This window comes from Bombina bombina, chromosome 8 (genome assembly GCF_027579735.1).
Source record: "Bombina bombina isolate aBomBom1 chromosome 8, aBomBom1.pri, whole genome shotgun sequence".
In the NCBI taxonomy this organism is placed as follows: Eukaryota; Metazoa; Chordata; class Amphibia; order Anura; family Bombinatoridae; genus Bombina; species Bombina bombina.
In genome coordinates this window covers 8,618,711-8,643,195 of record NC_069506.1, presented here as the reverse complement: position 1 = coordinate 8,643,195, position 24,485 = coordinate 8,618,711, and the positions used below count along the sequence as shown (strand labels likewise).

Below are 24,485 nucleotides of genomic sequence, written 5' to 3'. Positions count from 1 at the left end.
CTTACCTATAAAATAAACCCTAAGATAGCTACAATATGACTTATAGTTACATTGTATCTAGCTTAGGTTTTATTTTTATTTTACAGGCAACTTTGTATTTATTTTAACTAGGTAGAATAGTTACTAAATAGTTATTAACTATTTAATAACTACCTAGCTAAAATAAATACAAAATTACCTGTAAAATAAATCCTAACCTAAATTACAATTACACCTAACACTACACTATCATTAAATTAATTACATAAACTAACTACAAATAAATACAATTAAATTAAATAAACTAAAGTACAAACCCCCCCCCCACTAAATTACAGAAAATAAAAAAATAATTACAAGAATTTTAAACTAATTACACCTAATCTAATCCTCCTAATAAAATAAAAAAGCCCCCCAAAATAATAAAATTCCCTACCCTATATTAAATTACAAATAGCCCTTAAAAGGGCTTTTTGCGGGGCATTGCCCCAAAGTAATCAGCTCTTTTACCTGTAAAAAAAAATACAATACCTCCCCCAACATTACAACCCACCACCCACACACCCAACCCTACTCTAAAACCCACCCAATCACCCCTTAATAAAACCTAACACTACCCCCTTGAAGATCACCCTACCGTGAGACGTCTTCACCCCGCCGGGCACAAGTGGTCCTCCAGAGGGGCAGAAGTCTTCATCCAATCCGGACAGAAGAGGACCTCCAGACGAGCAGAAGTCTTCATCCAGACGGCATCTTCTATCTTCATCCATCCCGAGCGGAGCGGGTCCATCTTCAAGCCAGCCGACGCGGAGCATTCTCTTCTTCCGACGACTCCCGACGAATGAAGGTTCCTTTAAATTACGTCATCCAAGATGGTGTCCCTTGAATTCCGATTGGCTGATAGGATTCTATCAGCCAATCAGAATTAAGGTAGAAAAAATCCTATTGGCTGATCCAATCAGCCAATAGAGTTGAGCTTGCATTCTGTTGGCTGATTGGAACAGCCAATAGAATGCAAGCTCAATCCTTTGGCTGATTGGATCAGCCAATAGGATTGAACTTCGATCCTATTGGCTGATTGTATCAGCCAATAGGATTTTTTCTACCTAAATTCTAGACATGTGCATGGCGAAAAAATTCGGTTCGGTTCGGATCGATTCAGATTTTTTTGAATTTCGGTTCAGAGCGATTCGAATTCGGAAAAATTTGAATCAATTTGGTTCGGATTCATTCGGATTCGAATAAATTCGGCTGGATTCGGTTCGGTTCGGAAATTCGGAATTTCGGTAAGTGTTAGGTGGGATTAGACTAGTATTATGTACTAAATTTGGCTGGATTTGGTTCGGTTCAGAATTTCGGTAAGTGTTAGATGGGATTAGACTTATACTGTACAATACTAGTGTAAGCCATGGCCAACTGAATTTACTGAACAAATCCGAAGTAATTTGCATTTATTCTGTAAATTCAGCAGTATTTTAATTCGGAAATTCGGTTCGATCCGAATCGCTGAATTTTCCAAATTTTCCGAATTTCCGAATTGATCCGAAACGAATCGCACATATCTACTTAATTCCGATTGGCTGATAGAATCCTATCAGCCAATAGGAATTCAAGGGACGCCATCTTGGATGACGTCATTTAAAGGAACCTTCATTCGTCGGGAGTCGTCGAAAGAAGAGGATGCTCTGTGTCGGCTGGCTACAATATGGACCCGCTCCACTCCAGATAGATGAAGATAGAAGATGCCGCCTGGATGAAGACTTCTGCCCGTCTGGAGGTCCTCTTCTGCCCGGATCGGATGAAGACTTCTGCCCCTCTGGAGGACCACTTGTGCCCGGCTGGGTGACGACGGCTCAAGGTAGGGTGATCTTCAAGGGGGTAGTGTTAGGTTTTATTAAGGGTGGATTGGGTGGGTTTTAGAGTAGGGTTGGGTGTGTGGGTGGTGGGTTTTAGAGTAGGGTTGGGTGTGTGGGTGGTGGGTTTTAATGTTGGGGGGGTATTGTATTTTTTTTTTACAGGTAAAACAGCTGATTACTTTGGGGCAATGCCCCGCAAAAGGCCCTTTTAAGGGCTATTTGTAATTTAGTATAGGGTAGGGCTTTTTATTATTTTGGGGGGCTTTTTTATTTTATTAGGGAGATTAGATTAGGTGTAATTAGTTTAAAATTCTTGTAATTATTTTATTATTTTCTGTAATTTAGTGTTTGGTTTTTTTGTACTTTAGTTTATTTAATTTAATTGTAATTAGTTTAGGTAATTTATTTAATTATAGTGTAGTGTTAGGTGTAATTGTAACTTAGGTTAGGATTTATTTTACAGGTATTTGTATTTATTTTAACTAGGGAGTTATTAAATAGTTAATAACTATTTAATAACTATTTTACCTAGTTAAAATAAATACAAAGTTGCCTGTAAAATAAATATAAACCCTAAAATAGATACAAATGTAACTATTAGTTATATTGTAGCTATCTTATGGTTTATTTTACAGGTAAGTATTTAGTTTTAAATAGGAATAATTGATTTAATTGTAGTAATTTAATGTTGTTTTTTTTTAATTTAGATTATATTTAAGTTAGGTGGGTGTTAGACTTAGGTTTAGACTTAGGTTTAGGGGTTAATAAATTTAATATAGTAGCGACGACGTTGGGGTCGGCAGATTAGGGGTTAATAAATGTATATAGGTGTCGGCGATGTTAGGGACGGCAGATTAGGGGTTAATAAAATGTAACTAGTGTTCGCGAGGCGGGAGTGCGGCAGTTTAGGGGTTAATATATTTATTAAAGTGGCGGCAATGTTCGGTCTGCAGATTAGGGGTTAAAAACTTTATTTAAGGGTTTCCGATGTGGGGGGGGGGCTCGGTTTAGGGGTTAATAGGTAGTTTATGGATGTTAGTGTACTTTTTAGCACTTTAGTTAAGAGTTTTATGTTACGGCGTTAGCCCATAAAACTCTTAAGTACTGACTTTTAAATGTGGTAGGAGTCTTGACAGGAGAGGGTCTACCGCTCACTTCTTCCAAGATTCGTAATACCGGATTTAGGCAAATCCCATTAAAAAGATAGGTTTCGCAATTTACGTAAGGGGATTTGCGGTAAGCTCGAGTCGCGGAAGAAAAGTGAGCGGTACACCTCAACGCTGCTTTTTAAGGCTAACGCAAGACTCGTAATCCAGCAGTAATATTTTAGATTTACTGTATTAAAAATACAGGCTCCACAGTAGGAAACGTTTTTTATTCCCAATATAGTCTTTCTAAAGTATTTGTTTTTGATGGTTAAAAGAGGAAATACTCTACTTGTCAACTTAGAAATAATTAAATTACTGTAAGGTGACAAAGTTTATAGTCATTTGAAATTTAAGTGATATTGCACTTGTAAATAAGGGTGTACTTACTTCTGTTGTATACTTGTATACACATGTATATACATATTCACACACACACACAAATATATACAGTATATATATATATATATATATATACACACACACACACATATATATATATATATATATACACACACATATATATACACACATATATATATACACACACATATATATGTACACACACACACACATATATACACAGTCACACACACACACACACACATATATATATATATATATATATATATATATTCTATTGGCTGATCGGAACAGCCAATAGAATGCGAGGTCAATCCTATTGGCTGATTGCATCAGCCAATAGGATTTTTCCTACCTTAATTCCGATTGGCTGATAGAATTCTATCAGCCAATCGGAATTCAAGGGACGCTATCTTGGATGACGTCATTTAAAGGAACCGTCATTCGTTGTTTAGTCGTCGGGATCAATGGATGCTCTGCGTCGGATGTCTTCAAGATGGAGCCGCTCCTCGTCGGATGGAAGAAGATAGAAGATGCCGCCTGGATGAAGCCTTCTGCCAGTCTGGATGTCCTCTTCTGCCCGGATAGGCTGAAGATTTCTGCCGGTCTGGAGGTCCATTTGTGCCCGGCTGGGTGAAGACGTCTCAAGGTAGGGTGATCTTCAGGGGGTTAGTGTTATTTTTTTTAAGGGGGGTTTGGGTGGGTTTTAGAGTAGGGTTGGGTGTGTGGGTGGTGGGTTTTAATGTTGGGGGGTTGTATTTCTTTTTTTAAAGGTAAAAGAGCTGATAACTTCGGGGAAATGCCCAGCAAAAGGCCCTTTTAATGGAGAAAGGCCCGGAACCGCTTAAGGAGAAACCTTTGGGTCACGTTGTCCTTTCCTCGGTGGACTCCTCCATAGTCACCCAGGCTCTTGTTGACTCTGGTGCTGCGGGCTATTTCATTGACAGTGCTTTTGTATCAAAGCACTCTATTCCTGTTTTGCCTTGGTCCGTTCTGCTTGCTATTGAGGCCATTGATGGCAGGCCCCTTCAGCCCACACTAGTTACTCACAAAACTGCTCCATTGTCAATGGCTGTTGGGGCTCTCCATTTTTAAACCCTCCAGTTCCAGGTGATAAACTCTCTGCATTTTCCGGTTGTTCTGTGTTATCCCTGGCTCCGAAAGCACAGTCCCAGTCTCGACTGGTGCAGGTCCGAAATTTTGTCGTGGTCCCCGCAATGTATTTCCACTTGTCTTCGGAAACCAGTTAAAGTCTTGTGCACTTCTTCGGTATCTCAATTGCCAGAGGAGTACCAAGAGTTCCTAGATGTTTTTGACAAGGTGCGTGCTGGTACGTTGCCTCCTCACCGGTCTTACGATTGTGCCATAGACCTGCAACCCGGAGCCATTCCTCCTCGGGGCTGGGTGTACCCTCTGTCTGTTGCAGAGAATTGTGCTATGGAGGAGTATGTTGCCAATGCTCTGTCGCGGGGGATCATCCACAACTCCTGCTCTCCTGCAGGGGCTTGCTTCTTCTTTGTGAAGAAAAAGGGTGGCGAGTTAAGACCATGCATCGATTATAGGGGTCTTAATCGTCTTACCATTAAGAATGCTTACCCTATTCCGCTCATTACGGAACTCTTTGACCACCTCAAGGGAGCTACGGTCTTTACTAAACTTGATTTGAGAGGAGCGTACAATCTCGTTAGGATTAAGGAGGGCCACAAATAGAAAACAGCATTTAACACCAGGAGCGGGCATTATGAGTATCTTGTAATGCCCTTTGGCCTATGTAATGCTCCTGCTGTTTTGTCAGGAATTTATTAATGATGTCCTACGAGATATGTTGCAACAGTGTGTTGTGATGTACTTAGATGACATCCTCATACACTCACCCGCACTTGAGGCTCATCGTTCTGATGTTACACAGGTTCTTCAGAGACTACATGAGAACGGCCTGTTTTGTAAACTCGAGAAATGTGAGTTCCATCAGACTCAAGTAACCTTCCTAGGTTATGTTATCTCCGTTGCAGGGTTCTCCATGGATCCTGACAAGGCATCTACAGTTCTGCAGTGGCCTCGCCCAGTTGGTCTTCGGTCTATTCAACGTTTTTTGGGGTTCGCCAATTACTATAGAAAGTTTATTAAAAACTTTTCTTCCTTGGTCAAACCTATCACAGACATGACTGTAAAGAGAATGATCCACTCCATTGGTCACCTACTGCCAATAAGGCCTTTGATAGTCTTAAGACTGCCTTTGCTGTCGCTCCAGTTCTGGCTCATCCTAACCCTGTCCTGCCTTTCATTCTTGAGGTTGATGCGTCTGAGACTGGAGTAGGTGCCCTCTTGTCTCAACGTCCTACTCCTGACAGTTCCTTGCATCCGTGTGGTTTCTTCTCTAAGAAATTGTCTCCAGCGGAGTGCAATTATGAAATTGGCGACAGGGAATTACTGGCCATAGTTTTGGCACTCAAAGAATGGAGGCATCTTCTCAAGGGTACTAGCATGCCAGTGCTCATTCTTACTGACCACAAGAATTTAACTTATCTATCTGATGCAAAACATTTGTCGCCCCAACAGGCCAGATGGGCGCTATTTTTGTCTTGGTTTAATTATGTGGTCTCCTACCTGACTGGTAGTAAGAATGTTAGGGCTGATACCCTCTCTCGACAATTTTCGCCTCTGTCCAAGGAGGGGTCTGTACCTACTCCTGTTATACCTCCTGACCATATTTTGGCTGCCATACATACTAATTTGACTTCTCCCATGGGGGTGGAGATCCTGGCTGCACAAACCAATGCACCTCCTTAGAAACCTAGTGGTAAGTGTTTTGTTCCTGAGAATCTTTGAACTAAACTTTTGCACACTTACCACTATCCTAAAGCCACAGGTCACCCAGTTCTGATGCTGCGTATGTTGCCTCCTGCTCAGTTTGTGCACAGAATAATACTCCTCAATGTCTTCCTGTGGGTCTTCTTCAGCCTATTGCTAATGGTGAGCGTCCTTGGACACATCTTTCCATGGACTTCATTGTCGAGCTCCCTGTTTCCAATGGCAATACTGTTATCCTTATGTTGGTTGACCGTTTTTCTAAAATGTCACATTGCATTCCCTTGATGAAGCTGCCTACCGCTCAGGAGCTTGCTTCAATTTTTGCCCGGGAGGTCTTCCGTTTACATGGGTTACCCAAGGAGATAGTGTCGGACCAGGGTAGCCAGTTTGTCTCCAGATTTTGGCGTTCCTTTTGTGCTCAAATGGGGATCCAGCTTTCCTTCTCCTTGGCATATCACCCTCAATCCAATGGGGCTGCGGAACGGTCTAATCAAGCTCTGGAACAGTTCCTCCGTTGCTATGTCTCAGATAACCACAATAATTGGTCTGCACTGTTACCTTGGGCAGAGTTTGCTCGTAATAGTGCTATTAATGCTTCCTCCAAGTTATCCCCGTTCATGGCGAATTATGGGTTTCAACCATCCTTGTTACCCGATTCATTCATGTCTCAGGGTATTCCGGCTTTGGAGGAGCATCTCCGGCAACTCCGTTCCACGTGGGTGCAGATTCATGATTGCCTTCATCATTCTATGCAGCGCCAAAAGTTCCAGGCTGATCGTAGGCGTCTGCCCGCACCTTCCTACCAGGTTGGTGAGAAAGTTTGGCTGTCCTCCCGCAACTTGAACCTTCGCGTGCCTTCCATTAAATTGGCTCCCCATTATGTTGGTCCTTTTCGAACACTCCGACGGGTTAATCCTGTGGCCTACGCTCTTGACCTTCCTCCTGCTATGCGCATCTCCAGTGTTTTTCATGTCTCCCTCTTGAAACCATTGGTTTGTAATTGGTTTACCATTGTGTTGCCTCGTCCCCGTCCTATCTTCATATATCTTTTATTCTTAGATTATTAAATAATTTATTAAAAATTTTGGCTTCTAAATTATCTTTTTTTGTTTTCAGTGTTTTAAGATTGTGTCTAAGTTTGTCTAAGGCATAATTAGGTGACATATTAAAGTCTCCTCCAATAATTAACATCCCTTCTATCTTGGAAAGAATCTTATTTTGTAAAGTCTCCCAAAAAGCATAATTAATAATATTTGGAGCATACAAATTACAAAGTGTATACACAGAATTACCATGTTTTATTTTTACAATTAAAAACCTTCCCTCTGGATCAGATTCAATAACCGTAGTTGTTGCCTTTATTTTTTTACCTATTAAAATTGCTACCCCCCGTTTCCTTCCTAGTGCTGGAGTAGCTATAACTTCTTTCACCCACGATTTTTTTAATTTATGAACTTCTTCTAATTTTATATGGGTTTCTTGAAGAAGAGCAATATCTATCCCCGTCCTATCTTTGTTGACAACCATGAGGAGTATGAGGTCAGCAGCATTATTGACTCTCGTATGTCCAGGGGCCGTGTACAGTATTTGGTTCACTGGAGGGGCTATGGTCCGGAGGAGCGTTCTTGGGTTCCCTCCTCTGATGTTCATGCTCCCGCCCTCCTCCGTGCCCGTTTCCCCAATAAGCCTTTTGTCCACCTGCGGGGGAGGGGTCGTTGAGGGGAGGGTACTGTCAGGGTTTTTTTTCCCTGTTTTGTTTGCCATGTGCTGCTGGCAGCCATTTTCCTCACCTCTCTTGCTGACTATGGTGCATTGTGGGGCATGCTGCTCATTTCCCCCCACTTCCTTTTATGGCCAGACTGGTGTGCATCATCCGTGTGAGACAGGATGCAGTCTCAGAATTGTGATGTCATCACTTATTATTTAAAGGGCCTCAGTTCAGTATGCTTTGCCTTTGCGTTGTCTCTGACCTGTTTGTGAGATTCCTGTTTATTACCTGGCTACCTGATGTCCTTCCTGGTTCCTGATCCCTGGCTTGTTCCTGACTCTGCTGTGTTCCTTGTTCCTGATCCCGTCTCATCTGACTATTTGCTTTGGTTCCTGACTCGGCTTGTCTGACTACCAGCTCTGGTTTTGACTCCTGGCTTGTTATTTGACTTGTGGACTTTTTATTATTTTTTGCTATTAATAAAGGTGTGATTATTTTTGCACTTCTCGTCTCAGTCTGATTCCTGGCACCCTGACACATGTACCTTGAATTCACTATACAGTGTACGGTGGCAATCGTTATGAAGAAGCTCCTCCACGCTCCATGGCGTCGTGGTCACTAGTCCTGCTCCGCGCTCATCTCTGCAACGCGCCGGCTTGGTACTGGATGAAGAAGGAAGAGGTGCCCGCTTGGAAGAAGATGTTGGTCGCTTTGAAGAAGACTTTACCGCCTGAAACAGGACCTTCTCCGCCGGACTTCAGGAATGGTGAGTACCTATTTGGGGGTTAGACTTAGGCTTTTTTTTTTATTTTTGGGTTTTTTGTTTTTTTTTAGATTACGGATTTATTGGGCACTCTTAAAAGAGCTGAATGCCTTTTTTTTCATAGGGGATAGGTTTAATTTTTTAATTTTTGATAATTTGGTTTATTATTTTATTTAATGTTAGACTTTTTTATTTTAATTGTAAGTTGGGGTTAATTTAGGGCGTGTTAGGTTAGGGGGCTTAGTAATTGAATTAGTTATTTGTGTTGTAGGGATTTGGCGGATTAGGGGTTAATAGTTGTATTAGGTTTATTGCAATGTGGGTTAATGGTGGATTAGGGGTTAATAGTTTTATTAGGTTCATTGCGATGTGGGTTAATGGCGGATTAGGGGTTAATACATTTATTACGGTTTATTGCGATGTGGGTTAGTGGCGGATTAGGGGTTAATACATTTATTAGGTTTGTTGCAATGTGAGTTAATGGTGGATTGGTTAATACATTTTATTAGTTATTGCGGTGGGGGCTGGCGGTTGACCGTTAGATAGATATTGCACCTGCCTATGTGTGGCAAAGTGAAAATGGAATCAAATTTCTCAATTTTTGCCGTGTAAGTACTTGCTCTGAATATGTGATACCAATTTGCGACGCGGTTCTATGTTATCTTATTTGAGTAAAAATTGCGGGCGACGGGTGAAATATAATGCGTCCCTGCATATGTAATCTTGCCCAGTGTATAACAAAGCTGAAAATGAATGTTGCAAAACACTGCTGCCATAGACTACTAAAGACACGTACACACTCCTGAGCTCTTATGAGCCTACCTAGCTTTACGCTGCAATAGAAGATATCAAGAGAACAAAGCAAATTTGATAACTGGACTTTGATAAATTGGAAAACTGTTAAAAATTGCAGCTCTATCTGAATCATAAAAGTTTAATTTTGACTTTACTGTCCCTTTAAGTTATGCAGCTAAAATTGAATTTAAAGTACCTAGGAAAAAATAAATTGTATTTCATGTAAATAGTAAAAATCATATTTAATGTGTAATGTCATTTTCAAATACAGTTAAAATCGTACTAAAAAGTACAACATTCAAACTGTACTTTATTTTTCTTTTATACATTGAATCATGTGACCTCGCTGAGTGGCTGAACAGGAACCTTATTTAGGCATTTCTGAAGTTTTCTCATAGGTTTTATAACTTCTAAGCACTTTACACCTGTAGATCTTGCAGCTTTATCGCACAACATTAAAGCTGGCAAATTTGTTTCAAAATACACAGTGCATTTTGTTCATTAAAATATGTTCTGATTTGTTAGTATATTTTATTATTAAATGAATCCTTGTTGGTAGCTATGTGTTCAGTATGCTCTTTTACTAGCTCTGAGTATACGTGCGTATGTCTCTCCTGATTGGTTCATTGGCAACGCACTGCATATCAAGTTAAAAGATATTAGCCACATAGTCTGACCTGAGTACTTAAAGTTCTGTTACAACAGCAGTAATAATGCGTTATTGTTATTGACTGCTAATAAATGAAATAATTTGTCACATTAATATTACAGCTCGTGATCCGCAGACGTCCTCTCTCATACATTGTCAATATCCTTCTCCCAAGCATCTTGCTGATGTTCATAGACCTTATGAGCTTCTATCTGCCCCCGAACAGTGGTACCCGGATCATGTTCAAGACCAGCATTCTTGTGGGATACACAGTCTTCCGAGTCAATATGGCAGATGAGCTGCCGGCTACACCATCACGGGTATCTTTAATTGGTGAGTTAGAATTTACATCATGCAACTTAAATAAATAGAACTGTAGGAAGTGTCCCTATCAGCTAATGAGCAATGATTTGCTAGGTAAGGCATGCAACATGCACTCTCTGCTAGTAGTAAGGTATGCAACATGCACTCTCTTCTAGTGGTAAGGTATGCAACATGCACTCTCTGCTAGTGGTAAGGTATGCAACATGCACTCTCTGCTAGTAGTAAGGTATGCAACATGCACTCTCTGCTAGTAGTAAGGTATGCAACATGCACTCTCTGCTAGTAGTAAGGTATGTAACATGCACTCTCTGCTAGTAGTAAGGTATGCAACGTGCCCTCTCTGCTAGTAGTAAGGTATGCAACATGCACTCTCTGCTAGTGGTAAGGTATGTAACATGCACTTTCCGCTAGTGGTAAGGTATGCAACATGCACTCTCTGCTAGTAGTAAGGTATGCAACATGCACTCTGTGCTAGTAGTAAGGTATGCAACATGCACTCTGTGCTAGTGGTAAGGTATGCAACATGCACTCTGTGCTAGTGGTAAGGTATGTAACATGCACTCTCTGCTAGTGGTAAGGTATGTAACATGCACTTTCCGCTAGTGGTAAGGTATGCAACATGCACTCTGTGCTAGTAGTAAGGTATGCAACATGCACTCTCTGCTAGTAGTAAGGTATGCAACATGCACTCTCTGCTAGTGGTAAGGTATGTAACATGCACTTTCCGCTAGTGGTAAGGTATGCAACATGCACTCTCTGCTAGTAGTAAGGTATGCAACATGCACTCTCTGCTAGTGGTAAGGTATGCAACATGCACTCTCTGCTAGTGGTAAGGTATGTAACATGCACTTTCCGCTAGTGGTAAGGTATGCAACATGCACTCTCTGCTATTAGTAAGGTATGCAACATGCACTCTGTGCTAGTGGTAAGGTATGCAACATGCACTCTCTGCTAGTAGTAAGGTATGCAACATGCACTCTGTGCTAGTAGTAAGGTATGCAACATGCACTCTGTGCTAGTAGTAAGGTATGCAACATGCACTCTGTGCTAGTAGTAAGGTATGTAACATGCACTCTCTGCTAGTGGTAAGGTATGTAACATGCACTCTCTGCTAGTGGTAAGGTATGTAATATGCCCTCTCTGCTAGTGGTAAGATATGTAACATGCACTCTCTGCTAGTGGTAAGGTATGTAACATGCACTCTATGCTAGTGGTAAGGTATGTAACATGCACTCTCTGCTAGTGGTAAGGTATGTAACATGCACTCTCTGCTAGTGGTAAGGTATGTAACATGCACTCTCTGCTAGTAGTAAGGTATGCAACATACACTCTCTTCTAGTGGTAAGGTATGCAACATGCACTCTCTGCTAGTGGTAAGGAATCCAGCTGGTAAAGCTCTGCATTTTATACTGGTGCCGCCATCTTGTAGCTGCGTATTGTTACATCACGTGATAGGCGCAGAGCACTTTATCTCATTACAGAATCCAGCTGGTAAAGCTCTGCATTTTATACTGGTGCCGCCATCTTGTAGCTGCGTATTGTTACATCATGTGATAGGCGCAGAGCACTTTATCTTATTACAGAATCCAGCTGGTAAAGCTCTGTATTTTATACTGGCGCCACCATCTTGTGTATTGTTACATCATGTGATAGGAGCAGTGCACTTTATCTAATTACAGAACCCAGCTGGTAAAGCTCTGCATTTTATACTGGTGCCGCCATCTTGTAGCTGTGTATTGTTACATCATGTGACAGGAGCAGTGCACTTTATCTAATTATAGAATCCAGCTGGTAAAGCTCTGCATTTTATATTGGTGCCGCCATCTTGTAGCTGTGTATTGTTACATCCTGTGATAGGAGCAGAGCACTTTATCTCATTACAGAATCCAGCTGGTAAAGCTCTGCATTTTATACTGGTGCCGCCATCTTGTAGCTGCGTATTGTTACATCATGTGATAGGAGCAGAGCACTTTATCAAATTACAGAATCCAGCTGGTAAAGCTCTGCATTTTATACTGGTGCCGTCATCTTGTAGCTGTGTATTGTTACATCATGTGATAGGAACAGTGCACTTTATCTAATTACAGAATTCAGCTGGTAAAGCTCTGCATTTTATACTGGTGCCGCCATCTTGTAGCTGTGTATTGTTACATCATGTGATAGGAGCAGAGCACTTTATCTAATTACAGAATCCAGCTGGTAAAGCTCTGTATTTTATACTGGTGCCACCATCTTGTAGCTGTGTATTGTTACATCATGTGACAGAAGCAGTGCACTTTATCTCATTACAGAATCTAGCTGGTAAAGCTCTGCATTTTATACTGGGTGCCGCCATCTTGTGGCTGTGTATTGTTACATCATGTGACAGAAGCAGTGCACTTTATCTCATTACAGAATCTAGCTGGTAAAGCTCTGCATTTTATACTGGTGCCGTCATCTTGTAGCTGTGTATTGTTACATCATGTGATAGGAACAGTGCACTTTATCTAATTACAGAATCCAGCTGGTAAAGCTCTGCATTTTATACTGGTGCCGCCATCTTGTAGCTGTGTATTGTTACATCATGTGATAGGAGCAGAGCACTTTATCTAATTACAGAATCCAGCTGGTAAAGCTCTGCATTTTATACTGGTGCCGCCATCTTGTAGCTGTGTATTGTTACATCATGTGATAGGCGCAGAGCACTTTATCTAATTACAGAATCCAGCTGGTAAAACTCTGCATTTTATACTGGGTGCCACCATCTTGTAGCTCACGTATTGTTACATCCTGTGATAGGCACAGAGCACTTTATCTCATTACAGAATCCAGCTGGTAAAGCTCTGCATTTTATACTGGTGCCGCCATCTTGTAGCTGTGTATTGTTACATCATGTGATAGGAGCAGTGCACTTTATTTCATTACAGAATCCAGTTGGTAAAGCTTTGCATTTTATACTGGTGCCGCCATCTTGTAGCTGTGTATTGTTACATCATGTGATAGGAGCAGAGCACTTTATCTAATTACAGAATCCAGCAGGTAAAGCTCTGTATTTTATACTGGTGCTGCCATCTTGTAGCTGTGTATTGTTACATCATGTGATAGGAGCAGAGCACTTTATCTAATTACAGAATCCAGCTGGTAAAGCTCTGCATTTTATACTGGTGCCACCATCTTGTAGCTGTGTATTGTTACATCCTGTGACAGGAGCAGTGCACTTTATCTAATTACAGAATCCAGCTGGTAAAGCTCTGCATTTTATACTGGTGCCGCCATCTTGTAGCTGTGTATTGTTACATCTTGTGACAGGAGCAGTGCACTTTATCTAATTACAGAATCCAGCTGGTAAAGCTCTGCATTTTATACTGGTGCCGCCATCTTGTAGCTGTGTATTGTTACATCTTGTGACAGGAGCAGAGCACTTTATCTAATTACAGAATCCAGCTGGTAAAGCTGTGTATTTTATACTGGTGCTGCCATCTTGTAGCTGCGTATTGTTACATCATGTGATAGGAGCAGAGCACTTTATCTAATTACAGATTCCAGCTTATAAAGCTCTGTATTTTTTACTGGTGCCGCCATCTTGTAGCTGTGTATTGTTACATCCTGTGATAGGCGCAGAGCACTTTATCTAATTACAGAATCCAGCTGGTAAAGCTCTGCATTTTATACTGGGTGTCGCCATCTTGTAGCTGTGTATTGTTACATTATGTGAAAGGAGCAGAGCACTTTATCTAATTACAGAATCCAGCTGGTAAAGCTGTGCATTTTATACTGGTGCCTCCATCTTGTAGCTGTGTATTGTTACATCATGTGATAAGAGCAGTGCACTTTATCTCATTACAGAATCCAGCTGGTAAAGCTCTGCATTTTATACTGGTGCTGCCATCTTGTAGCTGTGTATTGTTACATCATGTGATAGGCGCAGAGCACTTTATCTCATTACAGAATCCAGCTGGTAAAGCTCTGTATTTTATACTGGTGCCGCCATCTTGTAGCTGTGTATTGTTACATCGTGTGATAGGAGCAGTGCACTTTATCTAATTACAGAACCCAGCTGGTAAAGCTCTGTATTTTATACTGGTGCCGCCATCTTGTAGCTGTGTATTGTTACATCATGTGATAGGCGCAGAGCACTTTATTTCATTACAGAATCCAGCTGGTAAAGCTCTGTATTTTATACTGGTGCCGCCATCTTGAAGCTGCGTATTGTTACATCATGTGATAGGAGCAGAGCACTTTATCTAATTACAGAATCCAGCTGGTAAAGCTCTGCGGCCTAGATTTAGAGTTTGGCGGTAGCTGTCAAAACCAGCGTTAGAGGCTCCTAACGCTGGTTTTTACCGCCCGCTGGTATTTGGAGTCAGTCAGGAAAGGGTCTAACGCTCACTTTGCAGCTGCGACTTTTCCATACCGCAGATCCCCCTATGCCATTTGCGTATCCTATCTTTTCAATGGGATCTTTCTAACGTCGGTATTTAGAGTCTTGGCTGAAGTGAGCATTAGAAATCTAACGACAAAACTCCAGCCGCAGAAAAAAGTCAGTAGTTAAGAGCTTTCTAGGCTAACGCTGGTTTATAAAGCTCTTAACTACTGTGCTCTAAAGTACACTAACACCCATAAACTACCTATGTACCCCTAAACCGAGGCCCCCCCACATCGCCGCCACTCTATTAAATTTTTTTAACCCCTAATCTGCCTCTCCGTACACCGCCGCCACCTACGTTATCCCTATGTACCCCTAATCTGCTGCCCCTAATACCGCCGACACCTACATAATATTTATTAACCCCTAATCTGCCGTCCCCAACGTCGCCGCCACCTACCTACACTTATTAACCCCTAATCTGCCGACCGGACCGCACCGCTACTATAATAAATGTATTAACCCCTAATCCGCCTCACTCCCGCCTCAATAACCCTATAATAAATAGTATTAACCCCTAATCTGCCCTCCCTAACATCGCTGACACCTAACTTCAAGCATTAACCCCTAATCTGCCGACCGGACCACACCGCTACTATAATAAATGTATTAACCCCTAAAGCTAAGTCTAACACTAACACCCCCCTAAATTAAATATAATTTAAATCTAACGAATGAAATTAACTCTTATTAAATAAATTAATCCTATTTAAAGCTAAATACTTACCTGTAAAATAAACCCTAATATAGCTACAATATAAATAATAATTATATTGTAGCTATTTTAGGATTAATATTTATTTTACAGGCAACTTTGTATTTATTTTAACCAGGTACAATAGCTACTAAATAGTTAATAACTATTTAATAGCTACCTAATTAAAATAATTACAAAATTACCTGTAAAATAAATCCTAAACTAAGTTACAATGAAACCTAACACTACACTATCAATAAATTAATTAAATAAAATACCTACAATTATCTACAATTAAACCTAACACTACACTATGAATAAATTAATTAAATACAATACCTACAAATAAATACAATGAAATAAACTAACTAAAGTACAAAAAATAAAAAAGAACTAAGTTACAAAAAATAAAAAAATATTTACAAACATTAGAAAAATATTACAACAATTTTAAACTAATTACACCTACTCTAAGCCCCCTAATAAAATAACAAAGACCCCCAAAATAAAAAAAATGCCCTACCCTATTCTAAATTAAAAAAGTTCAAAGCTCTTTTACCTTACCAGCCCTGAAAAGGGCCCTTTGCGGGGCATGCCCCAAAGAATTTAGCTCTTTTGCCTGTAAAAAAACATACAATACCCCCCCAACATTACAACCCACCACCCACATACCCCTAATCTAACCCAAACCCCCCTTAAATAAACCTAACACTAAGCCCCTGAAGATCTCCCTACCTTGTCTTCACCTCGCCGGGTTCACCGATCCGTCCACCGAAGTCTTGATCCCAGCCTCCGAATCTTGATCCAAGCCCAAGCGGGGGATGAAGAGTGACGTCCATCCTCCGGCTGAAGTCTTGATCCAAGCGGGCAGAAGAGGACATCCGGACCAGCAAACATCTTCATCCAAGCCGCATCTTCTATGTTCTTCAATCCGATGACGACCGGCTGATCTTCAAGACCTCCAGCGCGGATCCATCCATCTTCACCGACGACTTCCCGACGAATGACGGTTCCTTTAAGGGACGTCATCCAAGATGGTGTCCCTTGAATTCCGATTGGCTGAAAGGATTCTATCAGCCAATCGGAATTAAGGTAGGAAAATTCTGATTGGCTGATGGAATCAGCCAATCAGATTCAAGTTCAATCCGACTGGCTGATCCGATCAGCCAATCAGATTGAGCTCGCATTCTATTGGCTGATCTTCTGCCCGCTTGGATCAAGACTTCAGCCGGAGGACGGACGTCACTCTTCAGCCCCCGCTTGGGCTTGGATCAAGACTTCGGAGGCTAGGATCAAGACTTCGGTGGACGGATCGGTGAACCCGGCGAGGTGAAGACAAGGTAGGGAGATCTTCAGGGGCTTAGTGTTAGGTTTATTTAAGGGGGGTTTGGGTTAGATTAGGGGTATGTGGGTGGTGGGTTGTAATGTTGGGGGGGGTATTGTATGTTTTTTTTACAGGCAAAAGAGCTGAATTCTTTGGGGCATGCCCTGCAAAGGGCCCTTTTAAGGGCTGGTAAGGTAAAAGAGCTTTTCTATTTTAATTTTAGAATAGGGTAGGGCATTTTTTTATTTTGGGGGTCTTTGTTATTTTATTAGGGGGCTTAGAGTAGGTGTAATTAGTTTAAAATTGTTGTAATATTTTTCTAATGTTTGTAAATATTTTTTTATTTTTTGTAACTTAGTTCTTTTTTATTTTTTGTACTTTAGTTAGTTTATTTAATTGTATTTAATTGTAGGTATTTTATTTAATTAATTTATTGATAGTGTAGTGTTAGGTTTAATTGTAACTTAGGTTAGGATTTATTTTACAGGCAATTTTGTAATTATTTTAACTAGGTAGCTATTAAATAGTTATTAACTATTTAATAGCTATTGTACCTGGTTAAAATAATTACAAAGTTACCTGTAAAATAAATATTAATCCTAAAATAGCTACAATATAATTATAATTTATATTGTAGCTATATTAGGGTTTATTTTACAGGTAAGTATTTAGCTTTAAATAGGATTAATTTATTTAATAAGAGTTAATTTATTTCGTTAGATTTAAATTATATTTAATTTAGGGGAGTGTTAGTGTTAGGGTTAGGGTTAGACTTAGCTTTAGGGGTTAATACATTATAGTAGCGGTGAGATCCAGTCGGCAGATTAGGGGTTAATAATTGTAGGTAGGTGGAGGCGACGTTGGGGGCGGTAGATTAGGGGTTAATAAATATAATATAGGGGTCGGCGGTGTTAGGGGCAGCAGATTAGGGGTACATAGGTATAATGTAGGTTGCGGCGGTGTATGGATCGGCAGATTAGGGGTTAATAATAATATGCAGGTGTCAGCGATAGCGGGGGCGGCAGATTAGGGGTTAATAAATATAATATAGGGTCGATGGTGTTAGGGGCAGCAGATTAGGGGTACATAGGTATAATGTAGGTTGCGGCGGTTTACGGAGCGGCAGATTAGGGGGTTAATAAGTGTAAGGTTAGGGGTGTTTAGACTCGGGGTACATGTTAGAGTGTTAGGTGCAGACGTAGGAAGTGTTTCCCCATAGGAAACAATGGGGCTGTGTTAGGAGCTGAACGCTGCTTTTTTGCAGGTGTTAGGTTTTTTTTCAGCTCAAACTGCCCCATTGTTTTCTATGGGGGAATCGTGCACGAGCACGTTTTTGAAGCTGGCCGCGTCCGTAAGCACCGCTGGTATCTAGAGTTGCAGTGGCGGTAAATATGCTCTACGCTCCCTTTTTTGGAGCCTAACGCAGCCATTCTGTGAACTCTAAATACCAGCGGTATTTAAAAGGTGCGGGGGAAAAAAAGCCAGCGTAGCTAACGCACCCCTTTGGCCGCAGAACTCTAAATCTAGCCGTGCATTTTATACTGGTGCCGCCATCTTGTATCACGTGTATTGTTACATCATGTGACAGGCGCAGAGCACTGTCAAGTTATCATTTTTTTGCCAGCTGTACCTCTCACTTCAGTTTATCTCACATAATAGAGAGCAGAAGTGATATATTTTTGCAGTTTTTTGCAGGTTAGAAGTTACATCACCAATATAAGCACCAAGATGGCGGCATTAGAAGAGGCAGCTTCACTAACTGATAACTGTAAGGGGGTAAAATAAGACAGCTGCAGATAAAGGAGAGAATACAATAGCACAGTGAGCGCTAACCACTACTGTAGTTCTACTCAATGTCCCTTCAAAGGGACAGGAAACCTCAACATTTTCCTTTCCTGATTTGGATAGAACATACGATTTTAAACTGTCCAATTTATTTCTATCATCTAATTTTCTTCATTCTCTTGTTATCCTTTGCTGAAGGAGCAGATTTGCACTACTGGCAGCTAGCTGAACACATCTCGTTAGCCAATAACAAGAGACAAATGTGTGCAGGCACCAATCAGCAGCTAGCTCCCACTAGTGTAGCATATGTGCGTATTCTTTTTCAACAAGGGATACCAAGAGAATAAAGCATATTTGAAAATAGAAGTGAATTTGAAATGACATTCTCTATCTGAGTCATGCAAGTTTAATTTTGACCTTCCTATCCCTTTAATTTGTGCCTTTAATATGCACATATACATTCCTGTAGTTTGTTACTTACACAGAGCAGTCTATGGGGCCTATTTATTAAATGTTTGTCCGACAGACATCGCTGAATGCGGACAGCAGTACGCTCTCCGCATTCAGCATTGCACCAGCAGCTCTTGTGAACTGCTGGTGCAACGCCGCCCCCTGCAGATTCCAGGTTGATTTCCGGCGATCTCTGTCTGCCTCCTCAGCGTAGACGGGCAGGTTATGGAGCAGCGGTCTTTAGACTGGTGCTTTATCATTTTTGTTGGCTCGCCGGAAACACGGGGCTTCAAGCTCCATACGGAACTTGATAAATATGCCCCTATGGGGCCGATTTATCATTGTCTGTCCAACATGATACCCTGTAGCGTATCCTGTCCGACAGACATCGCTGAATGCCGACAGCATACCCTGTAGCGTATCCTGTCCGACAGACATCGCTGAATGCCGACAGCATACCCTGTAGCGTATCCTGTCCAACAGACATCGCTGAATGCCGACAGCATACCCTGTAGCGTATCATGTCCGACAGACATCGCTGAATGCCGACAGCATACCCTGTAGCGTATCATGTCCGACAGACATCGCTGAATGCCGACAGCATACCCTGTAGCGTATCCTGTCCGACAGACATCGCTGAATGCCGACAGCATACCCTGTAGCGTATCCTTTCCGACAGACATCGCTGAATGCCGACAGCATACCCTGTAGCGTATCCTGTCCAACAGACATCGCTGAATGCCGACAGCATACCCTGTAGCGTATCATGTCCGACAGACATCGCTGAATGCCGACAGCATACCCTGTAGCGTATCATGTCCGACAGACATCGCTGAATGCCGACAGCATACCCTGTAGCGTATCATGTCCAACAGACATCGCTGAATGCCGACAGCATACCCTGTAGCGTATCATGTCCGACAGACATCGCTGAATGCCGACAGCATACCCTGTAGCGTATCATGTCCGACAGACATCGCTGAATGCCGACAGCATACACTGTAGCGTATCATGTCCGACAGACATCGCTGAATGCCGACAGCATACCCTGTAGCGTATCATGTCCGACAGACATCGCTGAATGCCGACAGCATACCCTGTAGCGTATCATGTCCGACAGACATCGCTGAATGCCGACAGCATACACTGTAGCGTATCATGTCCGACAGACATCGCTGAATGCCGACAGCATACCCTGTAGCGTATCATGTCCGACAGACATCGCTGAATGCCGACAGCATACCCTGTAGCGTATCATGTCCGACAGACATCGCTGAATGCCGACAGCATACACTGTCGGCATCTAACATTGCACAAGGAGTTCTGGTCTTAAGACTGCTGCTTCATAACTGCTGAAGGCTCGCGCGGAAACAGGGGCATCAGGGGCCTTGATAAATCAGCCCCAAATGACTACCTGCTTGTGCTACTTCTGCTTATAGGCTTCATTTTAAAGATGTACTTGGAATTATTAATATGCATTTGCTGCGAGTTGGCAGTCTCACTTGATTACAAAAGATGTACATCCAAAATAAATAAAGGCTTCTAAAACTGTCATTACGTTAGCAACAATAGCGGGGTTTTGCAACCCAGGGAATTATCCCTTGAAGAGTTTCATGAATATGTACAGTATATCTTTATCACCCTTATGGGGCGCACTCAGCCAGATATATAAATGTGCTAATGCACTGAACAATTACTATGTTAAGGGGTCAAGGTTCTGGGTTCCCACTGTGAGCTGTGGAAAAAGATAAAAAGTGCAAAAACAAAAAAATGAAATTAAAAATGTCATCTCATATCATGAAATACTATTGATTAACTGTTTCAGTTTTGAGTTTAATCTTCCTTGAAGTGTTTTGAAACTAGCATGTTTATGCTTGTCTGTAACTCGTCCCTATTAGCTGATAAGGACAACACACACTATTTTATTGGTGGAGTGTGACACCGCCCATATACATTTGTTTAGCACACAAGCATCTGTTTTTAAACAGAAACTGTAACGGCTAGATTTAGAGTTCTGCGGCCAAAGGGGTGCGTTAGCTACGCGTGCTTTCTTTTACCCGCACCTTTTAAATACCGCTGGTATTTAGAGTTCACAGAATGGCTGCGTTAGGCTCCAAAAAAGGGAGCGTATAGCATATTTAACGCCACTGCAACTCTCGATACCAGCGGTGCTTACGGACGCGGCCAGCTTCAAAAACGTGCTTGTGCACGATTCCCCCATAGAAAACAATGGGGCTGTTTGAGCTAAAAAAAAACCTAACACCTGCAAAAAAGCAGCGTTCAGCTCCTAACGCAGCCCCATTGTTTACTATGGGGAAACACTTCCTATGTCTGCACCTAACACCCTAACATGTACCCCGAGTCTAAACACCCCTAACCTTACACTTATTAACCCCTAATCTGCCGACCCCGCTATCGCTGACACCTGCATATTTTCTTTAACCCCTAATCTGCCGCTCCGTACACCGCCGCTACCTACATTATACATATGTACCCCTAATCTGCTGCCCCTAACACCGCCGACCCCTATATTATATTTATTAACCCCTAATCTGCCCCCCTCAACTTCGCCTCCACCTACCTACAATAATTAACCCCCTAATCTGCCTACCGAACCGCACCGCTACTATAATAAATGTATTAACCCCTAATCCGCCTCACTCCCGCCTCAATAACCCTATAATAAATAGTATTAACCCCTAATCTGCCCTCCCTAACATCGCCGACACCTAACTTCAAACATTAACCCCTAATCTGCCGATCGGATCTCGCCGCCAGTCTAATAAATGGATTAACCCCTAAACCTAAGTCTAACCCTAACACTAACACCCCCCTAAATTAAATATAATTTAAATCTAACGAAATAAATTAACTCTTATTATATAAAGTATTCCTATTTAAAGCTAAATACTTACCTGTAAAATAAATCCTAATATAGCTACAATATAAATTATAATTATATTGTAGATATTTTAGGATTAATATTTATTTTACAGGTAACTTTGTATTTATTTTAACCAGGTACAATAGCTATTAAATAGTTAAGAACTATTTAATAGCTAAAATAGTTAAAATAATTACAAAATTACCTGTAAAATAAATCCTAACCTAAGTTACAATTAAACCTAACACTACACTATCAATAAATTAATTAAATAAACTACCTACAATTACCTACAATTAAACCTAACACTACACTATCAATAAATTAATTAAATAAAATACCTACAAATAACTACAATGAAATAAACTAACTAAAGTACAAAAAATAAAAAAGAACTAAGTTACAAAAAATAAAAAAATATTTACAAACATTAGAAAAATATTACAACAATTTTAAACTAATTACACCTACTCTAAGCCCCCTAATAAAATAACAAAGACCCCCAAAATAAAAAAATCCCCTACCCTATTCTAAATTAAAAAAGTTCAAAGCTCTTTTACCTTACCAGCCCTGAAAAGGGCGCTTTGCGGGGCATGCCCCAAAGAATTCAGCTCTTTTCCCTGTAAAAAAAAAACATACAATACCCCTCCCCCAACATTACAACCCACCACCCACATACCCCTAATCTAACCCAAACCCCCCTTAAATAAACCTAACACTAAGCCCCTGAAGATCTCCCTACCTTGTCTTCACCTCACCGGGTTCACCGATCGGTCAAGAAGAGGGTCCGAAGTCTTGATCCAAGCGGCGGCTGAAGAACTCCATCATCGGGCTGAAGTCGGAAGTCCATCATCGGGATGAAGTCTTCTATCAAGCCGCATCTTCAATCTTCTTTCTTCCGGAGCGGAGCCATCTTCTTCCCAGCCGACGCGGATCCAACCTCTTCAAGCGACGCCTACTCGCCGAATGACGGTTCCTTTAAATGACATCATCCAAGATGGCGTCCCTCGAATTCCGATTGGCTGATAGGATTCTATCAGCCAATCGGAATTAAGGTAGTAATCAGATTCAAGTTCAATCCGATTGGCTGATCCAATCAGATTGAGCTTGCATTCTATTGGCTGATCGGAACAGCCAATAGAATGCGAGCTCAATCTGATTGGCTGATTGGATCAGCCAATCGGATTGAACTTGAATCTTATTGGCTGATTCCATCAGCCAAGCAGAATATTCCTTCCTTAATTCCGATTGGCTGATAGAATCCTATCAGCCAATCGGAATTCGAGGGACGCCATCTTGGATGACGTCATTTAAAGGAACCGTCATTCAGCGAGTAGGCGTCGCTTGAAGAGGTTGGATCCGCGTCGGCTGGGAAGAAGATGGTAAAAGAGGTAAAAGAGCTTTGAACTTTTTTAATTTAGAATAGGGTAGGGCATTTTTTTATTTTGGGGGTCTTTGTTATTTTATTAGGGGGCTTATAGTAGGTGTAATTAGTTTAAAAAATTGTTGTAATATTTTTCTAATGTTTGTAAATATTTTTTTATTTTTTGTAACTTAGTTCTTTTTTATTTTTTGTACTTTAGTTAGTTTATTTCATTGTAGTTATTTGTACGTATTGTATTTAATTTATTTATTCATAGTGTAGTGTTAGGTTTAATTGTAGATAATTGTAGGTATTTTATTTAATTAATTTAATGATAGTCTAGTGTTAGGTTTAATTGTAACTTAGGTTAGGATTTATTTTACAGGTAATTTTGTAATTATTTTAACTATTTTAGCTATTAAATAGTTCTTAACTATTTAATAGCTATTGTACCTGGTTAAAATAAATACAAAGTTGCCTGTAAAATAAATATTAATCCTAAAATAGCTACAATATAATTATAATTTATATTGTAGCTATATTAGGATTTATTTTACAGGTAAGTATTTAGCTTTAAATAGGAATAATTTATATAATAAGAGTTAAATATAATTTAAATCTAACGAAATAAATTAACTTAGGGGGGTGTTAGTGTTAGGGTTAGACTTAGCTTCAGGGGTTAAAAAATTTATTATAGTAGCGGTGAGCTCCGGTCGGCAGATTAGGGGTTAATGCTTGAAGTTAGGTGTCGGCGATGTTAGGGAGGGCAGATTAGGGGTTAATACTATTTATTATAGGGTTATTGAGGCGGGAGTGAGGCGGATTAGGGGTTAATAAGTGTAGGCAGGTGGAGGCGACGTTGAGGGGGGCAGATTAGGGGTTAATAAATATAATATAGGGGTCGGCAGTGTTAGGGGCAGCAGATTAGGGGTACATAAGTATAACGTATCTTGCGGCGGCGTGCGGACGGCAGATTAGGGGTTAAAAAATTTAATTAGAGTGGCGGCAATGTGGGGGGACCTCGGTTTAGGGGTACATAGGTAGTTTATGGGTGTTAGTATACTTTAGAGCACAGTAGTTAAGAGCTTTATAAACCGGCGTTAGCCCAAAAAGCTCTTAACTACTGACTTTTTTCTGCGGCTGGAGTTTTGTCATTAGATTTCTAACGCTCACTTCAGCCACGA

At 40.9% G+C, this 24,485-nt stretch overlaps 1 protein-coding gene across 4 annotated transcripts in view; it reads left to right on the top strand.

Moving 5' to 3' along the window:
* HTR3B (5-hydroxytryptamine receptor 3B) overlaps positions 1-24,485 on the top strand; it is a 232,076-nt gene that overhangs the window by 184,403 nt on the left and 23,188 nt on the right. For all 4 annotated transcript variants that reach the window (XM_053690120.1, XM_053690119.1, XM_053690121.1 and 1 more), the window contains one exon: positions 10,192-10,402. In XM_053690120.1, coding sequence (XP_053546095.1) covers positions 10,192-10,402 — 211 coding nt within the window. The remainder of the gene's footprint in view (positions 1-10,191; positions 10,403-24,485) is intronic.